Below are 14,568 nucleotides of genomic sequence, written 5' to 3'. Positions count from 1 at the left end.
TCAAGTGTTCATAAAAGAAACATGCCAAATAATCTGTAAATAGTTTTTCTGGCTCTCCTGATACTTAGAATGTATACTTAGAAACACTCAGGGGAGGATTTTGATGGCCCAGTCCTCTTTAGAAAGATATCCAGGAAACTTTAAACTGATATGTTCTTTCACTTAATAGATTTTCTTTCATAACATAGAGAAGTTTAATATTTGTTCATGTTCCTTGGGATTTGATGACAGTTATGATCATTCTTTATAAAAACAGACATTGATACATCTAAACTTCTTTGGTCTCATTAAAGATTTCAGAAAGGTGCAGCCTAACGCAGACTTCTGTTTACATCTTTACTTTCTAGTTAGACCAGCTTATTTGCTACACCCTTACATATACTTCTGCTCAAGGCTAAAATGTCCTTTTCTGCCTTCTCTCCTGGATTTGTCTTTCAGGACAAAGACCAAATGTCCTCTCCATAAAGATTTCACTAACACCACCTTATCATCCTCTCCTCACCTCTAAGCCTAATTAGTTCCTTCTCATAGATTTTGTTCAAATTAGCATTCTCATTACACATAGTGAGAGATGCCCATTCCCTTACTGATCTGTACTACTAAACATGATAGCTCACTTATAACTTACGTTATTAGCCAAACTTTTTTTGGCTAATACAAACCAAAATGTGCTGCAAGTATAGAATATGTGCCAGATTTCAAGGACTTAGCACACACGGAAAAATCTAATCCATTTCATTAATAATTTTACATTGATTATAAGTTGATAATATTTTGCATGTATAGATGGTCCCCAACTCACAATGGTTTGGCTTACAATTTTTCAGCTTTATGATGATGTGAAAGCAAAACGTGTTCAGTAGAAATCATACTTTGAATTTGGTCTTTTTGCAGGTCAGCAATATTGCAGTACAATACTCTCTAGTGATGCTGGGCAGCAGCTGCTCCCAGTCAGTCATGTGATCTCAAGGATAAACCACTAAACCTGCTCTCTACGGTGTATTCTACATGAGATATCTAATACTTTATTATAAAACAGGCCTTGCGTTAGATGATTTTCCCAACTGTAGGTTAATGTACATGTTCTGAGCGCATTTAAGATGGGTGAGGCTATGATTTGGTAGGTTAGGTGTTATTAAATGTATTTTCAACTTTGCTATTTTTAAGCTATGATGGGCTACAACCCCATCATAAGTCCAGGAACACAGGTATTAGATTAAATAAAATACATTATTAAAATTATTTTTACTTATTGCTTTAATGGGAATACCAGAAAATTCTAAGTTAATATGTGGTTACATTATATTTCTATTGGTTAGCACTGTTCCAGATTCTCAGTTCCTTCACGGAATGGCCATTGTTTCTTTCATTGTTGAATCCCACAAGACCTTTCATGGGATCACTTTTCAAAAAGAATAAATAACTGAATGATCTGTTCTTCCTCCACATACCTCCCAACATCTCCCAACCATGCTTTCTAACCTTCTAGATTCACTCAAAGTTCTATCATAAAAGATGTAGGAAATATGAAACAGCAAAATTTGAAGGTGTTCATGGATTAGTCGGATGATTATGAACTTGACAGAAAACCCATCTGTTGGTTAAGTGAGTCCTTCACCCCATTTAGGAAGTGGATCAACATTGTGTACTAACAATTATTAAATGTGCAAATATGCAGAGAATTACCAAGATTCCCAGGAAATCACCATATGGTAAATTGAAGCATAACAAACATAAGCAGGAAGGGTTGATATAACACTTCAAGGAAAATCAGAGTTTCAACATAGACTACTGAGACATCACTATGGCAAAAGAGTAGCCCGACAAAAAAGGACATTAAAAGATGTGATAGCTCCTTTTGATCTATTGATCAAACAGACTGTAGAGGCAAAGGGAAAGAGTAATATAACAACACAAGGCACAGCTACCACCAACAGCTATACATGACCTATACCTGTCTAGCAAATGCCTTTAGTAACTTCAGTATGGAACAAAAAAAAAAGCACCAAAATACCTGAGCTGAAGTTCAGACTCAAAGGCAGGTGTCCAGTCTCCTAAATTTTAGGCTATGCTCACCTAAATGCTTAAACTCCTAACATAGACGACAAGCTTTCATTCCCAATCTGCTAAAGAATCATATGGCAACAATTAAACAGATTGATTTAAAGATGTTCAATGTGCTGGGGAAGGAAGGTAGTTCTTTCTCCTTTGTTGTTAATATTAAAATCAATGTTGAAGTGATCAAATAAAATGTGCTCATAAGAGGGAACCAGTCGGGCAAGATTTTGACAGTAAAAACACAACTATTTTTCCAGAAAATAAATAGCCACAATTAAAACTGCATAATAATTAACACTGTAGAAGATCTTACATAATTTGATTTAACTGCACTTTTTTTAAGTGAACACTACTCCTAAAGAGTTATTTCCACCCAAGAAGGAAAAGGAGTATACTACTTAACCTTCCTTTTCCCCTTGCCCTTTCTTAATTATTAGAGCCTTCATGTATCACTTTCTCATGGGAGCAGAGGTGGTGAGGATTCCTGAAGTGAGGAAAGGTGGGCTGATGACAGCAGGACCCTAAGGAAACAGCCTTGGTCGCTAATCAGTCTTTAGTTTCAATTTGTCAAAGACTGACTCTGTGACCTTAGAAGGCTCATCGACGCCCCCAGTTCCATTTTCCTCATCTATAAAGTGAGGGTATTGCCTGAAGAATACAGAAGTGGATTTCAAGGACTCACAGAATCTGCTTCTATGCTTTTCCCATCTGCACCGCCACCAGTATATGGTTGATTTCCTGGACTTTTGTTAGAAGAATGGGTCAGGGAAATTTGACGCTCAAAATTCCAAAGGATTTCATTGTACAGAATTTTTTAAAATCAGATTTTAAAGCACTGTTAATATAAATTAACCTTGAAGAAAAGCAGAACCCTGTTACATAGAATGCTTCCTTAAGTTTGTGGTAAAGGAATTTTACCTAATTGGCAAATCATTTACTAGGTGACAAGAGTAAGCAGAAAATATATTCCTTCAAGTGGAATATATTCCTTTAACTTTCCTTCTAAAGTCAAATGACCCTTGACAGCCAAAGGCTTCCTTTCAACATAACAAGCATGAAAGATTTCTTCATTACATCTTTTCAAAACAGCTTCTAGGCTCTACAAACCTCGACCTCAATGCTGTCATCCTTCTTCACTTCCTGGAGATCTTCAATTTTCTTGTGACAGTCCTTGAGGTCCTTTTGTAACTGAGCCACCAGATGACGCTTCACTGAGTTGCTCCCAAGCAGACGCTGTACTTCTGCTTTCAACTCCAGGATGATCTCATCTTTAGAGAGCTCTTCTTTCGGGTCTTCCTGCGGCACTAAGCTAATGCAGAAATTGTGGGTTTTAGAATTAAACTGGATAACAAACCAAGCACAATACCTCCTGCAAAGCACTAACCACAGCCCTGATCATGTTGTGTCACCTATATGATTATACACTAGTATTTCAAACAATTTTAAACTCTGTTATACACAGCAATGTCACCTTTGCTGTGTCCCCATGTACAGAATAAGTTCATTCATGGGACGAGCATTACCAAGTGTAGTTCTGCTGCTTCACTGTAAGGAGTCTGGACATAAGAACTGTGAATGGCTTCCATTTGTGTTTCTGATGAACAGCATGCTATGTATACATGTTCCAGAAGAAATAACATGGACATTAGGAGGAAAAGGACATATATACTAGTCACCCTAATCAATAATTTATGCTATAATTTCTGTCATCTCTTTCAACTTCCTGAAACACAGACTGGATGGATGACTGTGCACCTGAAGGAGCACAGAAATAAAAACCATGCTAATTTCAACCAACTTTTAGTTTCAATAAATTTAAAGGATGGGATGAGATTTTCTGTTCCTTGCCATGATGGATTGACTTAAGACCAGATCTATCTTCCTCCTTAAGACACAGAATATCAATCAAATAGATGAAGCAATGTTTTTTAATCGTTAAACAGGCAGCACAGGAGAATGATTTCTGAGGATAGGAAAACAAACACAGTGAGGCCCATGATTGCCCAGCTTTTTGCCTGATGTCTCCAGGGCATAGTAATGGAGGGAAACCATTTCTAATTTAACGTAATTTCATTAAGTTGCAGAAAAAGAGATCAGAGTTTTGGGAAGCAGAAGTGGCTAAAAATTTGAGGAGAGACAATATTTGGGGAGGGAAGGAGTTGCATAATGCACAAAATATATCTATATTTTTAAATTTTTAAATATAAAAAGTATATATATGGAAAAACAGGAGATGCACAGAAAAAGAGCTTGTGTGTATGAATGTGTGTAGCCAGGAGAAGAACCACAGCAAAAGAATAGGGGCAGGAATATGTTGTATTCCAATGAACCATAGTGGGAATTTGTCATATTTCACAAGGCATCAAAGGCTGCCTTAGCAGAAGGTCAAAATTAGCCCCAGATTAAAGTGTGCTCTAAACATGATCTAACAAAGCCTTGAAAGGATGAAATGAATTCCAAGTAACTTAAATGTGTCACAAAAAAGTCCAACAGTATTTTTAAAAATACAATAAAGTCCAGCATCTGAAACATAAAACTCAAAATGTCTAGCATCCAATCAAAATTCACCAGGCATGCAAAGAAGCAGGAAAGAAAATATGAACTATAACCAGGAGAAAAATCAGTCAACAGAAACTGATCAGCAATGACACATACAACAGAATTAATTAAATGTATTCCATATGTTCCAGAAAGATAAGGAAAAATACAAAAATTGTGAGAGCAACAGAGGACATTAAAGCAAATTAGACTTATAAGACAACAGTTACAACACCTGAGATGAGAAATATACTGGATGAGATTAAGAGCATATTTTACACTAAAGAAGAAATGATTAATGAACACAAAGTCATAGCAACAGCAAGGTAAGTTGTGAATACAAAAAATGAACCTTAAATATCTTTCTTGTTAAATATAAAAAGTGCCAGTTGGTTTCAATAAAACATTATTTGTCATTTAAAATTATGTATGATTTTATATTATATGCAAATAGAAAGCATGTTTTCTCTTAATTTAATTTATATTCAACTTCCATGTGTACATATTAAATGACATTAGAATAAAATAAATTTACACCCAAAAATGAAAAAAAAAAATCATTAAGTATTCTCTGTGAAGTACATGCAGAAAAACTACTGAAGAAGTTTTCTGTAGTTTAAAGAAAAACAAAGATATGGCAATAAAACTCTACAAAATTCAAAACAGAAAGACTAAAACAGAAATCTATACAGTATATTAAGTCTGCTAACATGTACAACTAAAGTCCTGAAAGAGGAGAGGGAAGACAGAATATTTGAAATAATAATGGTCAAAATTTTCATACTTTGATAAAAACTAAAACTCCATAAAACCTACAAGAGCTCAATGAATCTCAAGCAGAAGAAACATGAAGAAAACCACCATATGTCACATTAAGATCAAATTGCTAAAATTAGTGATATAAAGAGTGCATGAAGACTTATGAAGGGGAGAGAACTGGAGTGAACAATCCTGAACTCTGTATATAAACTTGCACAGGCCACAGTATAAGCCCTGAATTATACTTGTACAGAACAGATCCTGAAACAAACATAGCAACAATTTGGAAAACAAGTGAAATTTGAACCACACACGAGTCTCATGATGACTGACTCCAGAGGAAAGCACACATTGGTCAAATTCAAATCAATGTGGCAAAGGCTTGGAGAACTGAGATTTAAAACACCCACATAAGTTTCTATACAACATAAAATTCACAATGCCTAGAATACAATCTGAAATTACTTGGCATACAACTAACCAGGATTGTGAACAATTCTTAAAAGACAATAAATTATCCAAATGCTAGAACTATCACAAAGGGAGTTTTAAAAGTTTAAAGCAGCTATTATACCTTATATTTTGTGAAGTAAAGAAAGCTCACCTGAAATTAGTGAAAAATAGAAATTCTTAACAGAGAAATAAAAACTTTTTTAGGTATGAAGTGAAAATTTTACCAAGAAAAGTAACTGTATCTGGAAGTTTAAAACAAAAACAAGAACCTCATTGGTTAGGCTCATTAGAAGAGCGATAATAAGAGAAAATGAGTGAACTTGTTAACAACCCAATAGCAATTATCCAAAATAAAAACAAAAAAAAAATGGAAAAAGTGAACAAAGCCTTGAGTAACTGTGGGTAACTATCAAAGGTTTAATATGTGTAACTGAAGAACCAAAAGGAGAAGGAAAAGATATTCTAAAAGATAGAGGTGAATATTTTTACAAGTCTGGAAAAGGACATAATAGATTCACATATTCAAGATGCTCAGTGAACCCCAAATTATAAACTAAAAGAAAAACAGACCTAGACACATCATAATCAAAGTGCTAAACACCAAGAAAAAAAATCTTACAAGATTGGGACTAAGTCTGTTACACATTACAGACAGAAACCATGTCAAAAAGACAATGAAACTCTCTTCAGAAACTAATGATGCCAGTGAATCAACATTATCTTTCAAGTGCTCAGATAAATGAATATTTGATCCAGAATTATATAATTAGCAAATATAAGGAAAACAGAATCTGTCACTAGCAAACATGCTCTTAAAAACAAAATGCTAAAGGCAATTCTTCAAGATAAAGGGAAATTCATCTACCAAAGGGAAATCTCTACACTGAAAACATTACCAGCATTATAACAGCAGTTATCCAAAATGAAGACAAAAAAGAAATTGAAAAATTACAAAGCATTAACAGCATTAACAACTCATAAACATTACTGAGAAAAATTAAGACCTAAACAGTATTTAGAGATGTTCAGAAATGGAAGACTCTATCCATAGGATGTCAGTGTTCCCCAAACTGGTCTATAGATTGAACAAAAACATAATTAAAATTTCATGAGTTTTTGGTGGAAATTAACACTTGCTATAAAATTCTGAAATGCAAAGGACTTGGAATAGTCAAAGTAGTCTTGAAGAAAACAAAGTTGAAGGACTTTACCCAGCCTTTCCAAGACTCACTGTGAAGCCACAGTATCAAGATGGTATTAGCAAAAAGATCAATAGAATAGAACAGAGAGAAAAGAAATAGCTCTATCCACATGTGGCAAATTGATTATCAACAAAGACACTAAAGGCAATTCAATGGGGAAAGAAAATATTTTTCTGACAAATGGTGTTAGGTCACTGATACTGGTATGGAAAAAAGTAAATATGCATCCTTACTTCATACCATACTTAAAAACTAACTCATAATGGATGGTAAACAAGAGATAAAATTACCAAACTTCTAAAAAAAAAAATCACAGGACAAAAATGTTTATAACATTGAGCTACAAAATTATAAGACATAAAAGCTGTAATCTATATAATAGAAAAATGATAAAACTGGAATTCATAAAAACTTTAACTTTTTTCCAGGAATATAATTTTTATTGACATAATTATACAATATTTATGTTGTACAACAGGTACATAATATATCATGATCAAATCAGGATAGTTAGTAAAGACTTGTAACTTTCAAAGCACACCATTAAGAAAATGAAAAGCTAAACCAAAAACTGGGAGAAAATATTCATGGCACATATATCAGACAAAGGAATTGTATCGTGGACTATGTAAACAATTCTTACAATCCAATAATTACAAAAGCAATCCAACTTTTTTTTAATGGCCAAATTATTTCAACATGACACTCCATTCAACCAAACAATGTATACAAATGACAATTGAACCTAATCAGGAAATAAAAAGGAAGAAAAAAGTGAAGCACATCAAAAAATGCTTAATATCATTAGTCATTATGTGAAAAAAAAATAAAACCATGCTATGGTTTGGATATAGTTTGAGTGTGTGTCCTAAGTGTTCATGTGTTGAAGTTTAATCCCCAATATGAAACATAAAGAGGATGGAAACATAACCCAAGTATAGTGTTTAGAAGTAGAGCTTTTGGGAGGTGATCAGATTAGATAAGGTAATCAGGGTGAAAAACCCATGACTGAATACTGATGGCTTTATGAGGAGAGAGACCAGAGCAGACACACATGTACTATCTCTTGCCATGTGACGCCCTCACCACCCACCAAAGTCTATGAGGAAGAAGGGCATCACCAGACTCAGTCCCTTAACCTTGAACCTACAGAATCATGATAAAAAATAAACCTCTTATAAAGTTATACAGTCTCAGGTATTTTGTTACAGTAAACATCTATTAGGTTAATACAGAAAATTGTCAATAGGGGTGGGATGGCTACTAGTAATGAATTCCTAAAAATGTGGAAATAGCTTTGAAACTGGGCAATGGGAAGAGACGAGAAGAGTTTGGAGGAGAAGGCCAGAAAAAAGCCTAAAATACTAAAGACAGAGCACTATAGGGAAGAGCTTGACAAAGATTAGATAAGTGGCCATGACCACAATGCTGATGCCAATGAGGATTTTACTGGAAATCAGACTAAAGGTCACCAGTGCATTGTGTCCATGCCCTAAGATTTTGTGGAAGGCTGGAATTAAGAATAATGGACAATTTTATCTGGTGGAGAACATGTCAAAAACAATGTAATCAGGCGAGGGCATGTGTATTATTGGCTGCTTTCTGTCAGTTTTACAGTGAGACTTTGGAGCAAAAGGAAACAGAGGTAAGATCAGGAAAGTTCATATCTTAGTGAGAAAGTGTTTTAAGGGTGCAACCAAGAAAGCGAGGTAAAGAGATTAGTGAAAATAAAAGGTGGGTAGTTGTTTTGCTCAGGATAATAGGAATAAGGCCTTGAGAATACCTCAAAAATCTGCAAGGCTACCTCTTTCTTCACAAGTTCAGACACCCTGCAGAGCAGAATTGCTTCTGGGAAGGAGCATGGGGTGCTCTCTGCAGACTAGTTATCCAGGGTAGCCTGGTGATTCTGGCTTTCTGGTGAGTTACTATGTGGCTGGACATTGCAGCCATGTCAAGCAGACTTAGGCACAGCTCATGCTGGCAACAGACCTTGGCCTCCATGCAGGAGTTATGGGGTCATGATGGCTTCCACTGAGATTTCAAAGGAGAGTCTGGGAGGCCAGGCAGAAATTGGACAGAACCAGAGCCCCTATAGAGAAGCCCTAATGAGGCCATGCCTAGTGAAGTTGTGAAAAGTAGAGCTGTAGAAGGGACTCCAGAAGGGGTGACCAGCAATGTGCCATACCCACCTAGCAAGGACACTGACATCAGAGCGCAACCCCAGAGTAGTCATGTGGGCAGCAATGAGCAAAGCTGGAGGGATGGAGCTGCCAAGGCCTTGAGGACCTAACTCCTGCCACAGTGTGCACATATGCTGGCCTTGGAGCTTCAGGATTTAATGTAGGACCTGACGGGTTCTGGTCTTGCTTTGGACTGATTACTCCTTTCTACTTGCCTATTTCTCCCTTTTAGAGGAGGAACTTTTATCCTATCTTTGACATACGTTTACTTTAAAAATTGGTGAGTTACAATACATGCGTAAGACTGAATGAAAAAAGACAGTTAAAAGAACACATACCTATGAAAAATTCACAGTGAACATTATGCTAAAAGGAGAGTGACTGAATGCTTCCCCTAAGATCAGGGGCAACAAAAGAAAGTCTGCTCTTGTCATTTCTATTCAACAGTGTTGTAGAGATTCTAACTAGAGAAACTAGTCAAAAAAGGAAAAGAAAAAGAGAAAGCATCAACCTTAGTCAGAAAGAAGTAAAATTATCTCTTTTACTCAGATGATATGGTCTTGAATATAAAAAATATCCAAGGAATCCACTAAGAAAATTATTTGAATAGGTAAATAAATTCAGCTATGTGATAGTATACAAGGATCAATATACAGAAATCAACTGGACTGTGATACACTATTAACAAACCACCCAGAAATAAAACTAAGAAAACAATCCAACAAAAAGAATAGCAGAGAGAATAAAATACCTAAGAATAAGTTTAACAAAAGAAGTACAACTTGTACATTGAAAACTACAATACATAAATGAAAGAAATGAAAGATCCAAATAAATAAGAAAACTACAATACATAAATGAAAGAAATGAAAGATCCAAATAAATAAGAAAAACAGTCCATATTCAGGGGTCAGAAGACAATATTGTTAAGACGGCAATGTGTGGATTCATTGCTGCAGTCATCAAAATCCTAGATAGTTTCTCTGCAAAAACTGACAAATTGATCCTAAAATTCATAAGAAATTCAAAATAGTCAAAACAATTTTGAAAAAGAAGAACTAAGTTAGAGGACTCACATTTCCAGTTTTTAAAATTTACTACAAAACTTACATCAAGACAGTATGGTACTAGCATAAGAACAGACATAGATCAATGGAATAAAATCGGGAACCCAGAAATAAATCCTCACATTTACAATCAATTGATTTTCAACAAGGGTGCCAAAACAATTTAAAAGGAAATAGTCTTTTTAACAAATTGTACTGGGACTATTGGATATCCACACAAAAAAGAATCAAGTTGGATTCCTAACTCATACCATATATAAAACTTAACTCATAATGGATCCCAAACCTAATGTGAAAGATAAAACTTGTAGAAGAGAACATAGATACAATTCTTTAGGATCTTAGATTAGAGAAAGATTTCTTAAGTATGATACTAAAAGCACAAGCAACCAAAGAAAAGTACAGGTAAGTTGGACTTCATAAAATTAAGGAGTTTTAGGGACCAAAGGATGCTATCAAAAAGGTTAAAAAAAAAAAAAAAAAAAAAACCCTCAGAAGAAAATATTTGCCAATCATATATCTGACAAGGAAACTGTATTCAGAATAGTCAAAGAATTCTTAAAACTAAACAATAAAAAGACAATCCAGGGGCTGTGAAGATAGCTCAGTTGGTAGAGTGCTTGTCTTGCAAGCACAAGGCCCCTGGGTTCGATCCCCAGCACCCAAAAAAAAAAAAAAAAAATCCAATTTTAAAATAGGCAAAAGATTTGAATAGACATTTCTCCAAATAAGATATATAAATAGGCAATGAACATATGAAAGACATTCAACATCATTAGCCATCAAATCAAAACCAGAATGAGATACCATTTCATACTCACCAGAAGGAGCATATCATATTTAAAGAAAAAAAAAGAAAGAAAGAAACACACACAAGTATTGGCGAGGACATGGTAAAATTAACTTTCATACACTGATGAAGGGAATATAAAATGATGAAAACACTTTGCAAAAAAGTTTGATGATGCCCCAAAATTCTAAACAAAGAATTAACAAGCAACTAAGAAATTCCACTCATATATACATTACAATATATACGAAAACATGTCCACATAAAATCTTGTACATAAATGTTCATAGCACCATAATAATTGCAAAAAAAATAGAAGAAACCTAAATAAATGTCCAACAGCAGATGAATGGATAAATGAAATGTGGTATATTCACATAATAAAATATTACCAGGCTACAAAACGGAATGAAGTACTGATACATGCTACCACATCGATAAATCTTGAAAACATTAGGCTAAGTAAAAGAAGCCAATCACAGAAGACCACATTATATAATTCTATGTGAAATGTACAGGGTATGAAAATACAGACAGAAAGCAGTGGTTGTCTGGAACTGTGAAGGCAAGAACAGGTAATGGGGAATGACTACCAATAGGTATGGGGGGGTTCTTTTGGGGATGCTGAAATGATACAAAATTAGGTTGTGGCAGTGGTTACGCAGCTCTGTGAGTTTACTAAAAACACTGAATTATACACTTTAAATGGATAACTTATGGCAAATAAAAATATCTCAATAAAGCTACAAAAAAAAAGAATACTGATATATGGATTCTCTTAATATGAAGGTACACCTAATAATTTGTAGGTATGAATAATCAGATATTTAAAGGTAAGGAAAAATAAGAAAATGAATGCCATAACAGTTTAGCTACCACTTCGCCTTGAGGTTATGGATGGAAAAAGGAACGTGGGCAGCCACTGGTACTTTTTACTTCTTGACCTTGGTGGTGACTCCATGAATATTCACTTTAAAATACCTTATTAAACTCTACACTCCTGATTCATACATTCTGTGTTCTATTTCACAGTTTTAAATGTATAAAATGAAAATTACAAAAAGCACTAGAAAAATACCATCTTTTTAAACATGAAGAAATTATAAAGGAAAGGAATGATAGATCTAATGATGTAAAATACAAAATTTTAAACAGGAAAAGTGATTAACTTTAAGCAAAAGCTAGGGTGCAGAGAAATAGATACTACCACACAATGTAGGTAATGATGTAAACATTAGAACTGTTTGGCAACATGTATCAAAATCTTCCACTATGTGCACACCCTTTGGCAAGAAAATTATTCTACATCTTCTGGAAATAAAGATGTGAATAAAGATGACTGCAAAGATGATTGTGATAATGGTATTGAATTACTTGTAATAAAAATTTAAAATAATATTGTATTACAAACTAAAATATAGTCCATGCATCTATAGATCCATTAAAAATTTCATATAACAATATTTACTGACATTAAAAAATTTCAATGTAACAAGTTAAAGGATATCATAAAACAGTATATTCAATATTATCTATCTTTTAGAAACACACAAAGCAGATAATGTGGGAGTTACCCAAATGTTAATAGCGGTTTTCTTCATGCAAGATGAGGTAATATTATGGGTGATTTTACTTTCTTCTGTTTCCTTAATCTGTATTTCTAATTTTTCCATAACAGAAGAGAAAGTTACTTTTGGAAAGTAGTAATTGATAGTGTGCACCCTTAACATGAAGAAATTAAAATGGAATCTCAACTCTGTGGTCTTCTACTATGAGAAAACTATAATCGTGAGAAAAATACCAAATTCTAATATTCCTGAAGAATATGCCTCAAAACTGCCAATGTCATTAAAACAAAAGAAGTCAAGAAGAATCTGTGGAAACATGACTCTTAAATGTAATGTGGTACCTGGATAGGATCCTGAAACAGAAATTGGACATTGGGTAAAAACTAAGAACATCTAAATAAACTATAAAATTAGTTAATAATAATGCATCAATATCCATTAATTTTAACAAAGGTACCAGATCAATTTAAGATGTTAGTAGGCAAAAATGGGAATGCATATACGGGAACACTCCCTATAATGTAAATTTTTCTGTAAATCTAAGCTGTTCTAAAAAGTAGTTTAAAAAGAAATTATAGAATCTGAGTCAAAAATTTTACTAGTCTTCAATTTTCAGATGATTCCAAATAAAATGTTAGACTATTTTGTATGTATAGAAAGACAGAAAGAATGAATAAAATATTTGGTAGATTTTTTTAAAGTGTTATAAAAGAAGTTCCTTGTGATACATATAGGTAGTTTTTGTATATGCAACACATATTGTGTAACTATGTCTGTGTATAGAAGATCTCACCTACTTAAACCACTGCATAAATACCATTATATTTAAGTCATTATATATTTCAATAGAAATAGAAGACATAAGAATTAGAAATATAATTATGTAAGAAATATAATATAAAATACATGACATTGTATTTTCCAGTGCTACGCAATGTGGTAAAGTATAAGTACGGTGTTTATTTTTTTGCTCAGTTAAAAAATTATGCCTCTCTCATTTCTTTTCTGACTGAATGTTGACCACTGAAATAGCACATCCTGTACTTCTAGAGGGAGCCAAGTTAGACCATAGAGAAAGTGTTTGCTAAAATAATTTTCTCTTCTTTCCTCAAAAGGGAAAGAATCAGTGGTGGGGACTAGTCCCACATTTAGGCTTACTATTGAAGCCATACGGACGTTGGTTCCCTTAAATTCAAATAAACTGTAGTCCCTTATGAAGCCTGCTGAGAAGACCAAGGGAAAAGGCATTCCACTTGCTAAATGTTTATTATTTGAGCTTAGCAGCCAACTATAATAAGGGAGAGAGGAAGCTGTCTGCAAACGGCATGCAGATTTAGCTACTCAAATTCCATGAATGTAAAATAGAACATTGAGGTTAAACCCTTAAAATTTAGTACGCAGTAGCTTAAGGGAGGTGGTAGCTGGTAATACAAGCTTGAAGTCACTAATATTTGGGTGAGTGATTTGAAGGTAGCTCAAGTAGACAAAGAATTAAAATTCTCAATATTGGGAAAACTGCTCCTTCCTTTTATTCTAAGAATCACAGAGTCCACCCTTTAAGTTTGATCTGAAAATAAATGTTTTAGTTTTTCAAAGCAGAATTATCATCCGTTAACACTGGTGTATGGGATGACTAGAAGCTGAATGTTTCTTTCCTCACACTGCATTTCATTGGGTGTCTTCTCGATGAACACAATGACAAACCAGTCTGCTTCAGTTCTTCTCCGCTTCCCAGTTTAATGTGTCTGTCATGATGTGTGTCTCAGGTTTATTATCTACAGGAACATGCTTTAAAAATCACTAGAGGATTGTGGCTATGAGTGCTAACCAACTAGAAAGTACAAATGAGGAATTTTAGTACACCTCATAACAAAATAAACTTATGTAAAGAGATAAACATATGTATAATGTATTATTTACCCACTTCCCAGGCCAATCACGACACAAACTCAA

General features: G+C 34.1%; 1 protein-coding gene across 7 annotated transcripts in view; it reads right to left on the bottom strand.

Annotated features, from left to right (window-relative positions):
• The window catches only part of Cep152 (centrosomal protein 152), a 93,833-nt gene that overhangs the window by 40,668 nt on the left and 38,597 nt on the right, over positions 1–14,568 (bottom strand). For all 7 annotated transcript variants that reach the window (XM_047540019.1, XM_047540020.1, XM_047540024.1 and 4 more), the window contains one exon: positions 3,166–3,367. In XM_047540019.1, coding sequence (XP_047395975.1) covers positions 3,166–3,367 — 202 coding nt within the window. The remainder of the gene's footprint in view (positions 1–3,165; positions 3,368–14,568) is intronic.

Source organism: Sciurus carolinensis, chromosome 2 (assembly GCF_902686445.1).
Source record: "Sciurus carolinensis chromosome 2, mSciCar1.2, whole genome shotgun sequence".
Lineage (NCBI taxonomy): Eukaryota > Metazoa > Chordata > Mammalia > Rodentia > Sciuridae > Sciurus > Sciurus carolinensis.
The sequence above is the reverse complement of the archived record's forward strand: the minus strand, read 5'-3'. Positions and strand labels throughout refer to the sequence as shown.